Source organism: Xenopus laevis, chromosome 8L (assembly GCF_017654675.1).
Source record: "Xenopus laevis strain J_2021 chromosome 8L, Xenopus_laevis_v10.1, whole genome shotgun sequence".
In the NCBI taxonomy this organism is placed as follows: domain Eukaryota; kingdom Metazoa; phylum Chordata; class Amphibia; order Anura; family Pipidae; genus Xenopus; species Xenopus laevis.
In genome coordinates, this window is record NC_054385.1 from 14,484,175 (window position 1) to 14,504,572 (window position 20,398).

Here is a 20,398-nt window from a genome sequence, read left to right on the forward strand (position 1 = left end):
CATACAGAAATATGGCAGATATTAGGGGCAGGCAATGCTCTTACACAGAAATATGGCAGATATTAGGGGCAGGCAATGCTCTTACACAGAAATATGGCAGATATTAGGGGCAGGCAATGCTCTCATACAGAAATATGGCAGATATTAGGGGCAGGCAATGCTCTCATACAGAAATATGGCAGATATTAGGGGCAGGCAATGCTCTCATACAGAAATATGGCAGATATTAGGGGCAGGCAATGCTCTTACACAGAAATATGGCAGATATTAGGGGCAATGCTCTCAGCAATGGGGCAGGCAATGCTCTCATATTAGGGGCAGGCAATGCTCTCATACAGAAATATGGCAGATATTAGGGGCAGGCAATGCTCTCATACAGAAATATGGCAGATATTAGGGGCAGGCAATGCTCTCACACAGAAAATATGGCAGATATTAGGGGCAGGCAATGCTCTCATACAGAAATATGGCAGATATTAGGGGCAGGCAATGCTCTCATACAGAAATATGGCAGATATTAGGGGCAGGCAATGCTCTCATACAGAAATATGGCAGATATTAGGGGCAGGCAATGCTCTCAGAAATATGGCAGATATTAGGGGCAGGCAATGCTCTCACAGAAATATGGCAGATATTAGGGGCAGGCAATGCTCTCATACAGAAATATGGCAGATATTAGGGGCAGGCAATGCTCTCATACAGAAATATGGCAGATATTAGGGGCAGGCAATGCTCTCATACAGAAATACAGCAGATATTAGGGGCAGGCAATGCTCTCATACAGAAATATGGCAGATATTAGGGCAGGCAATACACAGAAATATGGCAGATATTAGGGGCAGGCAATGCTCTCACAGAAATTATGGCAGATATTAGGGCAGGCAATGCTCTTACACAGAATATGGCAGATATTAGGGGCAGGCAATGCTCTTACAGAAATATGGCAGATATTAGGGGCAGGCAATGCTCTCACAGAAATATGGCAGATATTAGGGGCAGGCAATGCTCTCATACAGAAATATGGCAGATATTAGGGGCAGGCAATGCTCTCATACAGAAATATGGCAGATATTAGGGGCAGGCAATGCTCTCATACAGAAATATGGCAGATATTAGGGGCAGGCAGATATTAGGGGCAGGCAATGCTCTCATACAGAAATATGGCAGATATTAGGGCAGGCAATGCTCTCATACAGAAATATGGCAGATATTAGGGGCAGGCAATGCTCTTACAGAAATATGGCAGATATTATGCTCTCATACAGAGCAGATATTAGGGGCAGGCAATGCTCTTACACAGAAATATAGCAAATATTAGGGGCAGGCAAATCTCTTACATAGAATTATGGCAGATATTTGGGGCAGGCAATGCTCCCAGGTGAATAGAGAAATGTGTGAGAATATTTATATATGACACAAAATCATCCCATAGCTGCTCCTGGCTTCCCGGCACATTCATAAAACCAACCTGCAGGATTAAGAACAAGAGCACAACTTACTTGCTTAGCCCAAGAGAGAGAGATGTCTGTGTAAAATGCACTCTAGTCGCCATAGCAACCGGGTGTGCCACTGAATGCTGTCCAGTGGGGGGAGAGTTGCTCCTTTTCCTGCTCATATCTCAAACACACTCTCTAGCTAACGTGCCATATATTAAACCATTACAACTGATCTTATCATTACCATTTATTCTATTTCATATCTATTTAAGGACAGTCCAAATGACTCACTGAATGACAGCACAGGCGGTGTTTAAAAATCAGCCACCCCTTCTGTATGTTTCAAATGGTTTAGCCCACATCATTGGAAACACTAGAAGGAAACAGGAGAAAAGTTGAGGGCTATTCCATGTAGTGCGTCTCTGAGGGGACTGGTGGGTAACTGGAATTGACAAGTTGTGGGTACTGGGTGCCTTTCAATAGACCGGGAAAAGCGAGGAGGAAGTATCCATTCTATTTTGGCATGGCTTTAGGCTGTAGTTACAGCACTGCCAGCCAGCAGGTGTCACCACTGAACAGATAGTTTCTGGTGCGACTATAAACAAATTTCCAAAAAACTCAAAAACCACAACGAATAAAAAAAAATGAAAACAGGTTGCAAATTGTCTCAGACTCAGACTATGTACTTTCATAATACACACTGATCTCATGTGTTTATAGAGCTACTTAAATAACACAGTGTAATACAAAAGGCCGAGCGGTCACGTGCATTTATTTGTGGGAGAAGCTCACCATGAACACACAATAGGGTAATGAACTATACGCATACAATAGGGATTTATTATTATCCTTTTGTTTATATAGCATTGACACGTATCAGCGGCATTGTACAGACATGATTCATAAGTGGAGCTTACAATCTAAGATACATACGATCACATTCACACAACACACACTAGTGTTTAGCTCTTCTTCCCTCTCTTCTCTCGGATTGCTCTAAGCTTATTCCTGTTTGTGTTCCCCCCACACCATCCAACTCTCCTACCCACTGCCCTGTCCCAATGCCAACTTGGGAGCTTACAATCTAAGATACATATGATCACATTCACACAACACACACTAGTGTTTAGCTCTTCTTCCCTCTCTCCTCTCGGATTGCTCTAAGCTTATTCCTGTTTGTGTTTCCCTTACACCATCCAACTCTCCTACCCACTGCCCTGTCCCAATGCCAACTTGGGAGCTTACAATCTAAGATACATACGATCACATTCACACAACACACACTAGTGTTTAGCTCTTCTTCCCTCTCTTCTCTCAGATTGCTCTAAGCTTATTCCTGTTTGTGTTTCCCTTACACCATCCAACTCTCCTACCCACTGCCCTCTCCCCATGCCAACTCCTGTTTTTTTAAACTTTGTGGCATTATATACTCTGTGACTTTACTCTCTATATATTTCCATTGACCCTATTATTATTCTACATTTCACCCCTTATTCAAAATTAATGTTTGAGTAAGGGTGGCCATAGACTCAAAGATCCGCTCGTGGCTATATCGGCGGTAATTACGATGCGGAATTACGATGCGCCAAACGGACCGATATCGGCAGCTTTATCTGCCCGTGTATGGCCACCATAGTGATTAATATTGCATATGTAAATAATACGGAGCCCCATAGGCTGAAAGAGCAAACATGGTGGTGCTGCCCATTGCTCTGAAGGGTTGCCCAGTAGACTGCTCAGCTAACAATACTATATACTATTTTCTCAATATTTTTGCTTATGAAAGTAAATAGTTGGCAAATGTTAGCACCCCTGTTAACACTCCTGGAAGCCAAAATTAAAGTATGGAATGCCCTCCCTTTGACCCTAATGGGAAGAGTAAATCTATTTAAAATGATTATGCTGCCAAATCAGTTTTGACAGGCCCCAATTACAATAGAGACATTTTTTTTCCCCGTAAATTGAACTCCATGGTTACCACCCTCTATTGGGCAGCCGCTACTTCCCGGATAGCAATAAAATCTCTGCAACTCCCGGTGGACGCAGGTGGAATAGTTGCACCTAACTTATACTATCATATAAGCCCCCTCCTGTGTGTTTAATGTGATTCCCACTCAAAAAAGAAAAATACTCTGCATGGCTACAGAGTTTTTGGACAGCCAAAACTCTATTTATAAAGACTAATAGTGCTGTCTTGTGAACAGACAATGCAATGTTTATACACACACATTGTGGAAGAATACAGTGATAAAAGCTAAAATCCCAGAGACATCTTGACTTACTAAACACTATCCCACAGTAACAGTAACAATCCCGGAGAACATCTTGCCTTATTAAACACTATCCCAAGGTTACAGCAACAATCCTGGAGACAATCCTGCCTTACTAAATAATATACCACAGTTACAGCAACAATCCCGGAGACCATCTTGTCTTACTAAACACTATTCCACAGTTACAACAATCCCGGAGACCATCTTGTCTTACTAAACACTATTCCACAGTTACAACAACAATCCCGGAGACAACCCTGCCTTACTAAAATGTATGTGAGTGTGTGTAAGCGTAAATGTAAGTGTGTAATAGTGTAAAAAGTGTGTGTTTTGCATGTTAACACTAACCTGGGGGGTGCAGGCACCAGATCTGTCCTCTGCAAGGTGGGACCAGCTGGAAGCACTGCAGTATGAAGATCCATGTCGGGGGTCGTCATGGGGGGCCAAGCAGAAGTGCGGCCAGCAGCAGACGCACATGTCCCCCCCCCTTTTGGACCTCCCAGCTTGTTGCCTAGGGCAATAACAACAATTATACACAACAATAGCATGCTTTTATATATCAGTACCTGCTGCTACAGTCTGTTCATTGATTGTAATCACATAGAAGGATGCTGCATCAATACTAGAATATAGATATAATTATTCTGAAAGTAGTTCTATGTACTGGAGCAGCATATCCAGGACTGCTTTTTTTTCATTATGTTAAAAGTGTACATAAACTTAATCCCTCGTACTTCTTACCGGCAGTTCTTCATCAGCATGTACACTCTTTCGGGAGACATCTTGGGTCTGAAGAGCCTCAGTCCAGCTGAGATTTTATCCACAGCCTCGGAGTTGAAAAAATGTTCAAATGGAATTTTGCTCTTGCGAACACTTCCCACACGAACACTCCTAAATGAGAGAGAAAAGAAAGGGAACGTGTGATTAGACTGATCCACCAGAGAGCTGGGCTAAACACTGACCCACACTTCACTTCATGTTTATGAAACCATGATATAATGAAATCAGGATACACCAATATTTTCCTATTCCTGTACCCATTTCATGAGCTAAAGGAGGCCCTGGCCAGAGGATGGACCTTCAGGTGAGGCTTGTATTAATAAAGAATGACAACCGCTGCTTTATACAGTCATTAATAGTGGAGTTTGAAATTGTCTCTTTATGGTGGCTTCTGAAGCTGAAATTAGTTGCACTTACCTGGCCATCCCGAAATCTGAAACCTTGACGACCAATGATTCCCCCACCAGGCAGTTGCAAGCAGCCTATGGGAGAAATGGAGATAACTATGTTATCACAGACAATTACGTTTGGGAAACAGGCCAAAAAAAACAAAAAAACAACCGATTTAAAGGTTCTGAATGTACTAAAAAGGCAGGATATGGACAGAGGAGCAGTAGCAGTGATTGAATCCATGGGTGATGAATTCATGGATCAAAAAGATATGGCAGCACAGTAACAGGACTGACTAAATAGGCCACACATACAAAGCAATGCTCTGCATACATAATAAGCTATGTATGTACTGCACATCTAAGTGGAAATAAATGGCATATAAACCTTACTCATCAACAGGGTACACTTCCCCTTTAAGAGCAAGGAACAGAGGTGACTTTACACCAGGGGATTTTGACAGTTGGATCAGTCCGTTGGTTGATACTGGGGTGAGAGGTGAGTGTAAATTCTCTCTGAGAGTTTTTTGCCAAATAATCCTTTATTTTGATTTAAAAAAAGAGGGAAATAGTTGGGTGATGCCCTCAGTCTAGCAGTTGTTGCTCTTCTCACTGATTTTAGTGAATTTCGAGAACTATCCCCTAAAATGGGTTTTGAAGATGCCATTAATCTTAGCACTGGTTGGGAGACACAGACCCAGGATTTGGAAGTTATGCAGGGCTGACACAAATATAGACCTTTTCTATAGCAAACCCTTAAGAAAATAACATTTGGGGACCCCTGTGGATCTTTTTGTTCCCAGTATTGACAGGCTCCTTAGAGTTTTGCCCCTCTGCCCCTGGGTATCTGCCCTGCTATTAAGTACCAACACTGTAGCTAAATACACGCTCCATTTATCCAAATCTGGAACTAGGGGTGGGTAGCAGAGTCACATGCCATGGGGATAATTGGGGGGAAGCTAATGAGTGGGGACATACAGCAGGGTGTCATATAAGAAAGGTGACTTTACAACTAGGGATTTGTCAGTTGGTTTAGTCCTTTGGTTTTAATTGTAGTAAGTGTATATTCCCTCTGAGAGATGCTTATTTTAGTGAAAAAAGAGGGGAAACAGTTGGGTGATGCCCCCCCAGACTAACAGATATTGATCATGTTACTGATTTTAGTGAATTTCGCACTAAATTGGACAATGCCTTTACTCTTAGTGCTGGTTGGGAGACGCAGACCCAGGGTTTGACAGTTGGTTTAGTCCGTTGGTTGGTAGAGTGCTGAATGTACTATCACTATAAGAGATTTTTTGCCAAATAACCCTTATTTTAGTGAAAAGGGGGGGGGGATAGTTGGTTGATACTCCCAAGACTAGCGGATGTTGCTCTTCTCATTGATTTCAGGTATTTTGGAGAGTTTTCCCCTAAAATGGGCTTTGGAGATGCTTTTACTCTTAGTGCTGGTTGGGAGACACAGACCCAGGGGTTGACAGTTGGTTTAGTCCGTTGGTTGGTAGAGTGGTGAATGTACTATCCCTATAAGAGATTTAGGGGCTGACAGCAAATATACACTTTTTCCCAATTGAAGCCCATAAACAGATAACATTTGGGGACCCCTGTGCCTCACTATAAATACTTTATTTGTATGACCAGTATTAACAGGCTCCTTACAGTTTTGCCCCTCTGCCCCTGGGTATCTAACCTGTTCTGATATACCAACCTTAACATGAATTTAATGGAATACATAGCAATGTCTTTTCCTTTCATGTCTCATGTGCATTCCCTTCAAATGTCCCGGCTGTGGGGGGCAACAGGGTACATGGTAGGGGCAGTATTGATTCCAATCATATTTAATTGCTATTCTGTAAATGTTTCCTATAGCAGGGGGTGGGCAATCTGCACCTGGCCAGTGATCTTATGTACTATGTATTCATTCTCTCTATACCAATGCTCATTTCTGATTGGCTGCTGGGAGGTACTGCATTGTATAAACTGAGTGCCAGTACCTGCTGGGAGTGACACAAAGCTCACGTTTAGATCTCTGCTTTCCTCTAAATTTTATAGGAAATATTAAGTGTTAAATGCATTATCCTTGAAACTAATTTGTCAATTTATTCTCTTCCCTATACAGATTGCTACAGTGGACGGATTGCTACTTTTTTGGCAAATAACCAGCGCTTTTTGGACTGTGTTTTTTCCTGGCTTCTCCTTAGTTCAGATTTTAACATTCTTTTCTGAACACATATAAGGAGAGCCAGTTTCTAAAGAGGGAGACCCTCTGGGGTCCCCCGGCCTTGTGCCGGCCCCTCTATTTAAGCCAAAAGCCAAAAACACCTCAGGCTTTTGGTATTTTTTTTTTTGCTTTTTATTTTTGAACATCTGACATCTGAGCTTCTTTTAAGAGGTAATCCTGCAAATACAATTCATACAGTTTATGATTTATTTTACAGCAAACCTGCCCTAATTAAGGGGAGGGGGCAATTTGTAAGGTCCCACATCTCTTTCCCAGGCCTGTACTTGTTTTCTCCAAAAACTGAAGCGCACCTACTTCTTACCTGCCCTTACACCAGTGCCCCAATTCCTGCCAGCTGATTTGGACTGTATATATATATATATATATAAATTGATTTTATAGATAAAAAGAAATGACTGCTATACATGGCTATATTGATTTTCAGAGAGCATTGGATTTCTTTGATGGCTACAAATCCTGGCAGATGAGAGTTGTAGTTCATAAACACCAGACAATAACATGATGCTCATATAGTACATAGTTTGACTTAAAGACTTATGGTTTAGAAAATAAATTAACTGTTGGCATGGAAGAGACGTATAAATTGGTTTATATGTTAAACCCCCTTTATTAAAGGTTCAAGTTTACTGATTTTCACAACCAAATAAAACACACATATTGTCATTGAGTGATTAGTGAAGAATAAAAGAGATAGATGACTGGCAGTAGCAGAAGGTATCAGGATAAAACACAAGTGAGCATTCCCATAGGGGAGATTTACAATTAAGATCACCTTGGAATGAGTTTATTCTAGTTATAAGCTTGCGGGAAGACACTTTCTTCCCATTAAGGAAGTTTATTTAAACACAGGGTGTCCAATTCAGTGTACAGAACACAAGCCATCAAAATAACTCCTGCCCAGTGGCGTAACTAGTTGTTACTGGGCCCCATAGCAAATTCAATTCAGGGCCCCAAAATATTTATAAGTTGGCCTATTTTACCAAGATATATTAAAATTGCTAATTAATTATGGTCTCACTGGGCCCCCTACACTCCTGGGCCCCCCTGCAACCACAGGGTCTGCTTCCTCATAGTTACGCCCCTGCTCCTGCCCTGAGTGATATCTTCATACATTTAGTACGCTACAGAAATATATCGGGGGACTGCTCTCTGTTTAGCAACACCTTTACTGGAGCTTACATCTCCTACTATAATGAAATTGAAGATTGTTCCCATATTTCTTTGGTCTTTTCTTTTGGTAATTCCTGGTGGTGGTGAATTGTGCATTACAGACAAAATCTGCCAGTTTTTTAATGCCCAACATCAGCCAGACAGAAAATGAGGGAGATTCTTGACGCGTGGGGGAGAAAGGGGTTTCCCGATAGGGGCATATGGGAAGAAAGGGTGACCCAGACATTTAAACGTGGCAGACCAGGCTTTCTTTGGGATTAAAAGAGTATCCGGTTAACCTGCCTTCATTGTCGATGTTTTGGTAGGGATAGTTGCTTAAACCTCCCATGTTTAGCTATGTTGGAATTGTATGAGTTGGGGCAATATAATATAACAACACCAATATGCAATTTGGTGAAGAGGGTTTCTATTGAGAAAGATAAAAATGACCTCTTATCCCCATACCAGCACTGACAATGTTTATTTCCCATTACAGGAGTCTCAAGATGGGTGTCCGGAATTCCTGCATTCGTGCTACCAATCCGGTAAGGCTAATGGGATATAACATGTTACTGAAGAGTGCAATGGCCTCAGTCCGGAGGAGATGATTAGTATTTATTGTTTAAAGTAGCAATATATTCCATAGCACAATGTTAGGGAAAAATAAAGCAAATCTGGAATAAAATGGGAAGCCAAGGTTCCTGTTTGAGGGAGCTAGAACAGAGAATTACGGTCCAGGACCTAAGCATTCCAGATAAAAGATCCCATACCTGTACTCTCCCATGGACTCCATTTTATCCAAATAATCAAAATTGTTAAAATGATTTCCTTTTTCTCTGTAATAATAAAACAGCAACTTGTACTTGATCCCAACTAAGATATAATTAATCCTTATTTGAAGCAAAACCAGCCTATTGGGGTTATTTAATGTTTAAATGAATTTCTAGTAGACTAAAAGGCACGAAGACCCAAACTACAGAAAAATCTGTTATCCGGAAAACCCCAGGTCCCGAGCATTCTGGGTAACAGGTCCCATACCTGTATAAACATCAAACAAACAGCAATGCCATGATGTAGATTAGAACTGGAATATGGACTTACCAGTGGAGAATAAAATCTTGAGCCTGGTGACATTTCAGTGCAGAGAGAGATTGAGAAGTAGCAGCTACTGACACCAGCAGTTTTGCTCCTCACTGGAGCTGGAGGGCTTGGGCAACAGTTTTAGTGATTCTAGAATTGAAAGAAAAAAAGTGTAAATTACAGTAACTCAGGCAGGCAATAACCAACTATTGTTTCCATAACTTTTTCTCCTTTTCTACAGGACAATCATGAGGTTTTGTCTCCAAAACTTTGTGATATGCGGCCAAGGTTACATCTATTGGCCAATAAAGATCAGGTAATGGGAGAAATAAAGAAGGAGATGCGCATTGCAGCGGGCGCTGAAAAGCTCTACAGAGTGACCTCAGACAAGGAGACCTTAGTCCGTCTGAGGAAGTTTATGAAGGAGTCGGGGAAAAAGCTGAAAATTCTTTATGCCACCCTTCAAAACCTGAATGTGGCAATTGCACAGAAGGACCCTGAGATTCACCCAGGTTCTCCCCATGACCCACCAACAAATGCCCCAGAGGATTCCTGTGTTAGGGATGAGTCACCAGCAGTTGCCTTGACACCGGAAGAACCAGCCACCACAAGTGAGAGGGACACCACGGCACAAGATCCAGCACCAGCACTGCCACTGGCTGTTACTGAGGGCAGGTAAGATGCAGAGTTCGGCTTATTATGAACTGTATTCTCTGTATATGGCCAGGGCCGCCATCAGGGGGCACAGGGGGGGCAGTTGTCCCGAGCCCTGAAGTTTTTTTTGAGTGTTAGGGGGACAGCTTGCTGCAATGTTTATAATAGAGGACTGGGGCTCTGGTGTGCCCTCGTTGGTTGTTTAAGTCCCGGTAAAGCTGTACAGGGATTGGATGGGTAAAGTAGAAACTTCCCCTCCAGCCTAACCAATCCCAATGCAGTTTCACCGGGAACTTAATCGACCAATGAGGGCACAGAGATCTGAATAGGACAGAAATAATGCTGAAACCGGAGCTCCCGTCCTTTCTTAGAAACTTTGCAGAATGCTGACGGGCGGGGGGGACCTGGCAATCAAGTAAGTGAAGCATGACTGGGCCCCCTTAAGAGCCAAACTTATGGGGAACCCTGGCAAAAAAAAATTTAGATTTTGGGTGGGCTGCCACCAATGTTTTTTTTTTTTACTTAAAGGAGGGTCCTGGCCAACCAGTGGCTTTTTATAACTTGGGGGGAGCAGGCAATCAATATTTTTTTAAATTGCAGGAGGGGGGGCCCCTGATCACCAATGGCTTTTTATAACTTGGGGGGGGGTTACTGTTTCAGCTCTGATGTTTGTTTGGCTTTTTTTCTGTGGGGGGGGCGAGATATGGGATGGGGCTTGGGGGGGCCCAGAAAATTTTGCCAGACAGGCCCCGGTGATTTCTGAAAGAGGCCCTGTATACGGCTATTGTACTTCTTTTGGTGGAGGAGTAATACTCCAGATACAGACATGGCACCTGAATTCACCCTGTACTGTGCTGGCAAATCATTCTCTGCCTCTGAAAGGGCTGAACTCCAATGTCTATGTACATATAAAGCTCTTAGCTTCCCATGTTAGTAAAACACAAGCATAATAACAAACTTACATTTTCCCTATAGTGAGATGTCTGCGGATGAAGTGAACATCGGCTCAACTCATCCAGAAAACACAGCAGAAGACTTTCCACCGGCTGTGACGACGGAACCAGAGTAAGATACAGTACAACCTGCAACTGATGATACTATCAACATTTCATTTTCATTTGAAATAACAATGAGTTCAATTCTGTGTAATTCTTTTTCAGAGTTTTGCATTTGACCAACTGCACTCTGCAAGACTTCACCCAACGAGGTTTCCTAGGCGAGGGCGGATTTGGGAAGGTAATATTTAACTTAATCCATTATTAGGATGACTATTGGGCACATGCAAGAACACTGGCTAAACAGTTAGTTCTGTTACCTTGCAATGTTGGGGGCAAGATGGATTCTTGGAGCTCTCTGCAAGGGGTTTGGAGGTTCTGCATGTATCTTCCTGTGTTTCTTCAAAATTCCCTCAATATATTCTCTCATTCCAGGTTCTCCATGTGCAACACACGGCATCAAAAAGATCGTATGCCCTGAAGATCTTAGAAAAACAGAAGATCACCACCTTAAGGGATGTTGAAAGGTCAGTTTATGGGAATGATCAACTTGGCTGGTTGGCTTTATTACTTACCCATGTCCCTTTCAAACAGCTATAGCGCTCTGATATTACCCTGATAATGCAAGCAATGCCTAACTAGTTATGTGTCTTGGGACTTCCACTAACATCTCCCATTAGTACTATACTAAATAATCTAAGACAATAATGTGGCTCCTATGGGCAGAATGACACTTTCTCTACTGGCTTGTTTTGATAATGAATGCTTTTAATATTCAGGATTTTGGTCGAGAAACGGGTCGCTCTCACAGCAGCTGTCCACCCCTTCACCGTGGATCTACATGCCACCTTCCAGTCAGACCACCATCTCTTCTTCCTCATGGAGTATGTCGCTGGAGGCTGCTTAAGGACTCTCCTGGAGAGGGAACGTAAATTTGGACAACGGAGGACTACGTACGTAATAATGAACCTTTACCTAGTGTCATGTGGGCGCTATTTAAATATAATACCATTCATACAAACTAAACCATAAATAGCAGGCCACAACAACCACAGAACTGTGCTGCTACTCTTTGTTCCACCACATGTTTCGGATCACATGGACCCTTTCACAAGTGTGTCTTTCTCAAGTCACACACTTGAGAAAGGGTCCATGTGATCCGAAACATGTCATAGAATAAAAAGTAGCAGCACAGTTCTGTGGTTGTTGTGGCTTACTTCGTTTTGTAGGAATTGATCAATTTCTGGCCTTTACTGTGTGACCTGAGAGGGTGAGCCCACAGGATAAGGAACTCAAGGGACGTGCTGAGGAAAACTACACAAGTTTGAAAACCATAAATAGCATATGGATCTGGCTCCTTGTTTATCGAAGGAAGCAGCCATATTACACAAATGCAAGAGGCTTTATTTAGAAATACATAAGAAATTTTTAATAAGTTCGGAGCTGCATACACAACTTACCATTATAGTCAGTGGGTCTCTTAAATCACAGCGAGCCTGTAATATTTAGACTGAGATATCACCACCCTGTGCTACACTAACAAATAAATGGCTATGTATTCAATAACCTACTGATGGGAGTCATTTTCTCTTTGCAGGTTCTATGCTGCGTGCACAGTGCTGGCCATCTCCTATTTGCACGAAAATGGTATCATACACCGGTAAGTATAGATATATATCAATACTTTTTTTAAGTATATGAAAACATTTGCAATATAAAATATAAGAGAATATTACTGCTAAACTTTTAAGAAGCCACGATTAATGTCCCCTATAGAGCTTGCTCCACAAGAGCATGACAACTTCAGCCTTGTGCCTTTATATGGTCAAGAATCTCCTCAGTGACTTAAAGTTTAAAAAAGGTTGTTATTCACTATATAATCACTAATTATTTCCCCTTTTGTGTGCCAGTGAACTTGTACTTTTCTAACATTTGCCGTTGTATTAACAGAGATCTCAAGCCGGAAAACCTGCTCTTAGACAGCAACGGGTACATCAAACTGGCTGATTTCGGACTATGCAAAGACGGTAAGGTTTCTCATAAACTTACATGTCAAAAAAGGGTTGCGCTTCGTGTTATGTTTTTGAGACTCACTAAGTGACTGACATTTGTAGTTTCATATTATGAGAACGCAAGAGTGAAATTCACCTAAAGAGTTATGCTTTAGCAGATCAGATTAAAGGAGAAGGAAAGGTGAATTACTAGAGGGTGCCAATTGTTAGGCAATTGATTTGTATCACTTAATATTTAGTGAGAACATAGATCGGAGTTACCCTAGAATGTAATCTATAGAAAGACGTCTAATGTAATAAAAACCTTATATTTTTGCATCTCTCTAACCTGTTAGTCAGTTAGAAAGGGGGGCCACATGGGACCTAACTGTTCAGTTTGTTTGCTGATCATGCAGCTCAGGATGAAAAGAAAACAAACTGAACTGTTCCTTTCTTGTACTTTGAGTCTGAGCCGCTACTGATAAATAAGCCCCACTGGTTTCCAGTTTACTTACAGTTACTGTTTTTGCAGGAATTGGCTATGGGGACAGAACACGCAGCCTGACTGGAACCTATGACTACATGGCTCCCGAAGTCCTCTCCAGGCTGCCGTATTCAAGATCTGCAGATTGGTGGTCTCTGGGCATCGTGATCTTCGAGATGCTAGTCGGGGACGTAAGTACAAAGCTCAATAAGTGCACTGAATAGGTGAATGTACATTAAGTTGGAAAAAACATCAAACATCAACTATTTTAGCTCCGTATGGCCATAGAGTAATCAGTTGTTTGTATTGCAGAATTGATCACGTGTGTAGGGAATATAAATATTTCACGATATACTCAAAGCTATCTTTATAAAAGCCCCTTAATGTATATATAGCAACAGGTTTTGTAGTCTTCTTGGTCAGTTACACCTGATTAGTTCTTTAATCTATAATAACAGATCTTTCTTATGTTTCACATTGCAGCTACCATGGATGAGACCATCTATTGGCGTCGTCTGCCCAAAGTTCCTGGCTGAGGATGCAGCTATTTTAATATCAGGGGTAAGTTACACAGCAAGTTAAGGGTGCATGGTGTGGTTTAACCAGTGATTCATGAATAGGTAGCACTATCCTATTTGTGCAGTCTAACAGTATTAAGCCTTTATAGCCATTAACTGGCACACAGCACTGCAACAAAGCTTATCTACTAATGTTTCTCTCTTTTTCTTTAGCTTTTACAGTTGGACCCATGGATGCGGCTGGGCTCCAGCGAGGAAGATGCAGGTGAACTAATGTTTCATCATTTCTTTCGAGTAAGTTACTTCAGTCAATTTTTGCTAGCTACAAAAATGAACTAAAGGTACAGATGGACAAAAGAATTAATAAAGAATGTTTTATATTGTCTATTAACCAGGGCATTGACTGGCTGGCTTTGGTACAGAGAAAATTGCAGCCCCCATTCATACCGGAGGATGTTGGACTTTCCGACGATGGACCCTGTTATGAACATCTACTTCTAACACCTCCCTCCGAGGGTTCCTTGGCAATAAGAAAAGAGATCGCCGATGCCTTTGGGAGCTTCGATTATTCCGCAATATAGAGCTGCGTGATCATCCTGCAACGCAAAAATCATTGCCATCACCCGCGTTGACAGAAGATTGGGGACACATGAAAAACGGCACATCAGGTTTCACATCAGGTCATCTTGCTTTCTGTTTCTCTTCCATCCAGAGCAATTAGCGGTACCCCTCCTCCTTCCACCATAGCTCCACCAGCGGTGCCCCATCTCCTGCTACCGTAGCTCCACCGGCGGTGCCCTCCCTTCCTACTAAAATATAGCATCATAAACAGGAGCGCACTTAAGCCACTCGGTAAACCCTGCATTCCTTTTCACTCCATCCCCCAAGTGTGCAGAAGCCGGGTCTGCAGGCTGCTGGGGCTCCAATGGAATGAAACAGAATGCAGCATTCACCGAGCTGCTTAACGGTGCTCATGTTTAAGCTGCCATATTGCTTACCGTAATTCCACCTGCGGTGCCTCCCTTTCCACCTAAAATATGGTTTCATGGGCAGATGCACCTAAGCCACTCGGTAGTCCCTGCATTCCATTTCACTCAATCCCTCAGTGTGCAGAAGCCGGGTCTGCAAGCTGTCTGGGCTGCCAGTTCTCCAATGGAATGGAATGGAATGCAGCATTCACCTAGCAGCTTAATGGCGCTCATGCGTATGCTGCCATATTGCTTTCTTTTTCTTTTCCTTCATTCCAATTCCACCAGCAGTTGTCCCTCTTATATAGTATCATAAACTGGAGCACCATTTAGCCACTCGGTAGACTCTGCATTCCTTTCAACTCCATCCCTCAGTGTGCAAATGCCGGGGTGTGCAGGCTGCCTGGGTTCAATGGAATGGATTGGAATGCAGCATTCATCTAGCTGCTAAACGGTGCTCATGTTTACGTAGCCTTATTGCTTTTTGTTTCCCTTCCTGCCACTGTAATTCCACCAGCAGTCCCTCCCTTCCCATCTTAAATATGGTTTCATAGACAGAAGCCCCCTTAAGCCACATGGTAGACCCTTCATTTCTTTTCTCTCCATCCCTCAGACTGCAAAAGCCGGGTCTGCAGGCTGCAAGGGACCAAAGAAATGGAATGCAGAGTTCACCTAGCAGCCTAAAGGCGCTCATGTGTATGCTGCCATATTACCATCTGTTTCCCTTACCCTCTTTCTCTTGATTAAATATGGCAAATTGATCCTGGGAGCAAATCCGATTGCCGTTAAGGAGTCAGGAAGGAATTTTTCCCTCACAAAGGGTTTTTGCCTTCCTCTGGATCAAATAGCCCTATTTATCCTATAATAGTTATTAATAAAGCTGTGCGTTTCACAGATTTAACCATCAGTCTGCGGAGTCTTTATTCTGGGTATAAAGCTAGGGGTAACTCATAAGAGGTGGGGAGGGTGAGAATGAATGAAAAAACACTTAGGTGGTTAAAAAAAACTTGGGGGAAAAAAGTTTTTTTTTTACTATAAAATCTGAATTTTTAGTAAAAAAAAAAGAATCAAAATTTTTCAGGATTTTTTATACCCGGATGGAAAAAGTCTGAATCCGAAAATCCGGCATCTCATATCTGACGAGGTTGTATATAAATCAATGCGAGAAGTCCAGAATATATCCTAATCTATGCAATAATCCCAAAATTTAGTGAATTCCCGGGAAAAGGGGTGGGCATTCTACCTGTGTGGGTAAATGGATGGACGGGCTACCTGTGTGGGTAAAGAGGTGGGCGGGGTTGCCTGTGTGGGTAATGGGGGGATGGGCTGCTTGTGTGGGTAAAGGGGTGGGTGGACTGCCTGTGTGGGTAAAAGGGAGGGTGGACTCCCTGTGTGGGTAAAAGGGAGGGTCAGTTCCCTGTGTGGGTAAAGGGGAAGGTGGGCTCCCTGTGTGGGTAAAGAGAGGGTAGGACTGATTGCTACAAGTCTGTAGGATATAACAAACCCCAGGGTAAACTGTGCCAAATTAATAGAATATGCAAGTGTTGTATCTAGTTTTCTGAAAAACTGAGTTTATTCATTAAAAGGAAATCAATGTTAGCAGAGCCACTACCAAATGCCATATGGCCTTCCTCTGTCTCCGCAACTCTTTTAGATTTGCCGCACACCACTTACTTCATGTTGCTCGGTGCAATCATATCCTAGGCCGCTTCCAAGCCCAACACGGCAACAGATTCCAATTAGGCAAGAAGCACACCAGTTCAGCTAGGCAATGCCTTTAGCACATTTATTTGCAGAAGAATTGAACGCACTCGGGGTCCATCCCCTCCCTCTCTTGCACCCGAGGAAGGGGTTGGACCCCGAAAGCTTGTGCGTTCAATACTTCTGCAAATAAATGTGCTGAAGGCATTGCCTAGCTGAACTTGTGTGCTTCTTCCCTTCCTCTGTCTCCTGCACAAACTGTTGGAAAACCTAGGGAGCCCTCCAGCCATCAACGGATCTCCACTGTCCTGAACAAGCGAATTTATCTCTATATATCAGCATGAGAGCTGTGAAGATGTTGAATTCTCTCCCTGAATCAGTGGTACAGGCTGATACATTAGATAGCTTTAAGAAGGGGTTGGATGGTGTTTAGCAAGTAATGGAATACAGGGTTATGGAAGATAGCTACAAGGCAATCCAGGGACAACTTGATGGAATTGTGTCTCTTTTCAATCTATGTGACTATGTTACATAAAACACATTTGCTATAGTAAGTACATATCTAACATGTGACTTATGGTACATATACTGCAACCACTAATGCAGCCATTGAGGGAAGCTTAAACTGCCTTTTCCATTCAGTACCATGGACAGCACTCTGTGGCTGCAGCTCCTATTGATTGACACACTGGTTGGTGGCACCAAGCTGTCACAGCAAAGAGCCAGTTCTATACAAATACAGATAAGATTTTTATGTCATTATTACTATTAGATATCCTTATACCACTGATATAGGCTGGCTCTGTGGTCGGGTACGTATAGGTTTACCTAAGTATGCTTCCACCTTGCAACATCTTATCTTCAAAATACTATTAGGTACCAAGATAAAACACCCTAAATATGAAAGCCTGGGCCCCGCTGAACAGTTTTATATCAAATGTGTAAAGTTCTACCTAAGCATGTTGTTTTGTAAGGGCCCAAAATGAAGACACCCCATTTAAGCTATACTTACCTGAGAGTGTCCCAGGGAAATGTCTTCCTCTGTCTTCTGATCTCAATTCTATCCCTTCTGCTTTATCCTTCTCTTTTCTTCTGCTTCTTACTGGCATATTTCTGATAAAGACAAATGTATGAAAATTATTAATTACAAAAACGAAATCAGGGTTTTTTTTGGGACTACTTGAGCTTTCCAAATCTACTATAATTTATGTGCAATCCCACTTTTGTTGAAAGATATAGACTAAAAAAATAAAATTTCCTATAGAAATCCGTGGCGGAGGGTGGGGAGGGTTTTTAAAAACAAGTTAATAGGCACCCCAAAAACCATGCCGCCCTAGGCACAGGCCCTCGGGGGCCTATATATAAAAACAGCCCTGCACATATACATCAAGAAGAATATAACGACTACATGTAAAAAAATATTTTTTTCATGAATTGTTTTCCCAGTGGGACACAATAATCTATAAACAGAAAACCTGGAAAGAAGTGTTAAATATAAAGATACAATATCTTAACCCCTAAACAACCTCTAAAGAAAACACCATATCTGGATTTTGGTCATTTCTTTGGGCTTTGGCAGCAAATACATGTGTATTCAATTTACATATTTAGAAATACCATTAACCTTGTCTGTCAGTACAGGTATGGGATCTGTGATCCGGAAACCTGCTATCCAGAAAGTTCCCAATTATGGAAAGTCTGTCTCCCATTCAAATAATCCAATTTTTAAAAAAATAATTTTCTATTTCTCTGTAATAGTAAAAAAGTACATTGTACTTGACCCCAACTAAGATATAATTAATCCTTATTGAACCTTCTGTTGGGTTCATTTAATGTTTACATGATTTTCTAGCAGACGTAAGGTATGAAGATCCAAATTTTGGAAAGATCTGTTATCCAGAAAACCCCAGGTACTGAGCATTTTGGAAAGCAGGTCCCATATCTGTATTACATTTCTTTAATCCTGTTAGAAAGTCATTTTAAAAAGTGCTGCAAAACTTGTTGGTAGTACAGTATATGAATAAATAATGAGCTTTGGTTAAACAGCATGTCAGTGACATTAATAATTACAGCTTTTTTCTCATTCGATTAAATAAACAGCAACGGGTTGCCCTGGTTTTTGTGTTTGTAGCCAAGAAGTGTCATATAATGAGCTTACTATATGAGTACTATATGAGTGAACAACAAAAAGCCACAAACAAACTCACAACCGAGAAATTCCAGAATGCTCTTACCTGGGGTTTTCCAGATAACGGATCTTTCTGTAATTCGGATCTTCATACCTTGTCTACTAGAAAATCATGTAAACCATTAAATAAACCCAATAGGGTGGTTTTGCTTCCAATAAGGATTAATTATGTCTGAATTTGGATAAAGTATATGCTACTGTTTTATTATTACAGAGAAAAGGGAAATCATTTTTAATAAAATGATCATTTGGAGTCTATGGGAGACATCACTTCTGTAATTTGGAGCTTTCGGGATAATGGTTTCCCGGATAACGGAAACAGATGCATTAGTCCAATGTATATCAATGAGCTGCTGTGTATCAGTGGGGTGTCGTCCTTCAATAGGGTCACATGAAATCTGTCACATCGGTGCACTACCAGGTCAATAAATGGGTTGAATGTCATTCATTGTTCTCTGCAGAACTACATAATGAAACCCACCTGCCCTGACACTTTACGTTCCCCTTCTCTCCTCTTTATATAAAAAGCCCCCAGTGTTCTCGTAAGGTGTCACAAAGCCGTACCTTTTCCCCAATTCATCTACAGATTGGATGCAGATCCTTCCCATAGTTGCAAACTGTAGAGCATCCAAAGGCAACCAGTATAACTGTCCATCTGACGCAGAAATGAGCTTCTACCTGTACATACAGGTATAGGATCTGTTATCCGGAAACCCGTTATCCAGAAAGCTCCGAATAATGGGAAGACCATCTCCCGTAGACTCCATTTTATCCAAATAATCCAATTTTTTTAATTTCCCTTTACCTCTGTAATAAAAAAAAAACAGTTCCTTGTACTTGATCTAAACTCAGATATAATTAATCCTCAGTGGAAACAAAACCAACCTACTGGATTAATTTACTGCTTCAATTATTATTAATTATAGAATTACGGTATGAAGATCCAAATTACAGAAAGATCCATTGTCCAGAAAGCCCCACGTTGCAAGCATTCTGGATAACAGGTTCCATAGCCGTATATCTTTCAAACTAGGTTTCATGTGCAGGAGACAGTTGATATGGAACATACCATTTAACAGAAAAACGTGGACTCTCAGGCCAGACACAAGCAGCGCAGTTACACTTTCTATTAAACAGACAAGTAATCCCCATCCACGCTATTATTCACACAGCTGCTCCGTGACGGATTTCTCCAAGGGCGGGAATATGGTTTCATATAAAACCTACAGGGATTTGGCCTGCGCCACTGCTACTATTTCTGCTGTGCAAGTGTGGAGGAATTTCACCTTAATGCCGCAGGCAAACGCTCGGAGACAAGTGACACCGATCTTTATTCCCGACAGTACCAGGAAAGGAAGATTTGAATAACACAGATCTTCACCTTCAAGTTAACTTTTAATATGTTATAGAATGGCTAATTTTAATCAACTTTTTAAATGGACTTCATTTTTTCTTTTTGAGAATTATTTACCTTCTTCTGGTGACTCTTTCCAGATTTCACATAGGGGGTCACTGACACCATCTAAAAACAAATGCTCTGTAAGGCTGCACAT

At 41.7% G+C, this 20,398-nt stretch overlaps 3 protein-coding genes across 4 annotated transcripts; 2 read left to right on the top strand and 1 right to left on the bottom strand.

Moving 5' to 3' along the window:
• Positions 1 to 1,727: 1,727 nt before the first annotated feature.
• On the bottom strand, positions 1,728 to 11,082 carry LOC121397126 (tyrosine-protein kinase ITK/TSK-like). The gene is made up of 6 exons (XM_041573286.1): positions 10,963 to 11,082; positions 9,368 to 9,496; positions 4,907 to 4,971; positions 4,451 to 4,600; positions 4,058 to 4,220; positions 1,728 to 1,809 (listed from the first exon to the last, which is right to left on the bottom strand). Exons 2-6 carry the CDS (start codon positions 9,398 to 9,400, stop codon positions 1,798 to 1,800), a joined length of 423 nt encoding a protein of 140 aa, XP_041429220.1. The 5' UTR covers positions 9,401 to 9,496; positions 10,963 to 11,082; the 3' UTR covers positions 1,728 to 1,797.
• On the top strand, positions 6,967 to 10,107 carry LOC121397125 (serine/threonine-protein kinase N2-like). Of its 2 annotated transcripts, XM_041573285.1 has the most exons (3): positions 6,967 to 7,267; positions 8,763 to 8,811; positions 9,588 to 10,107. In XM_041573285.1, exons 2-3 carry the CDS (start codon positions 8,773 to 8,775, stop codon positions 10,023 to 10,025), a joined length of 477 nt encoding a protein of 158 aa, XP_041429219.1. In that variant the 5' UTR covers positions 6,967 to 7,267; positions 8,763 to 8,772; the 3' UTR covers positions 10,026 to 10,107. The 2 variants fall into 2 exon arrangements, with proteins under 2 accessions (XP_041429219.1, XP_041429218.1); XM_041573284.1 differs by lacking the exon at positions 6,967 to 7,267 and having other exon boundaries at positions 8,594 to 8,811.
• LOC121397072 (serine/threonine-protein kinase N2-like) lies at positions 10,980 to 14,569 on the top strand. Its single transcript, XM_041573002.1, has 10 exons — positions 10,980 to 11,065; positions 11,161 to 11,236; positions 11,431 to 11,522; positions 11,775 to 11,948; positions 12,593 to 12,655; positions 12,946 to 13,022; positions 13,519 to 13,661; positions 13,954 to 14,031; positions 14,202 to 14,282; positions 14,384 to 14,569. The coding sequence occupies exons 1-10, from the start codon at positions 10,980 to 10,982 to the stop codon at positions 14,567 to 14,569; spliced, it is 1,056 nt and encodes a 351-aa protein (XP_041428936.1).
• Positions 14,570 to 20,398: the final 5,829 nt, after the last annotated feature.

Bases quoted from the DNA above. Each gene is read 5' to 3' on its own strand.
- LOC121397125 (XM_041573284.1), top strand. From the start codon at position 8,743: ATGTTTATTTCCCATTACAGGAGTCTCAAGATGGGTGTCCGGAATTCC. The intron at 8,812-9,587 runs GTAAGGCTAATG...CCTTTTCTACAG, and splicing joins GCATTCGTGCTACCAATCCG to GACAATCATGAGGTTTTGTC.
- LOC121397072 (XM_041573002.1), top strand. From the start codon at position 10,980: ATGTCTGCGGATGAAGTGAACATCGGCTCAACTCATCCAGAAAACACA. The intron at 13,023-13,518 runs GTAAGGTTTCTC...CTGTTTTTGCAG, and splicing joins TTTCGGACTATGCAAAGACG to GAATTGGCTATGGGGACAGA. The intron at 13,662-13,953 runs GTAAGTACAAAG...TTCACATTGCAG, and splicing joins TCGAGATGCTAGTCGGGGAC to CTACCATGGATGAGACCATC.
- LOC121397126 (XM_041573286.1), bottom strand. From the start codon at position 9,400: ATGTCACCAGGCTCAAGATTTTATTCTCCACTG. The intron at 4,972-9,367 runs GTAAGTCCATAT...TTTCTCCCATAG, and splicing joins CAAGATTTTATTCTCCACTG to GCTGCTTGCAACTGCCTGGT. The intron at 4,601-4,906 runs GTAAGTGCAACT...TCTCTCATTTAG, and splicing joins TCAGATTTCGGGATGGCCAG to GAGTGTTCGTGTGGGAAGTG.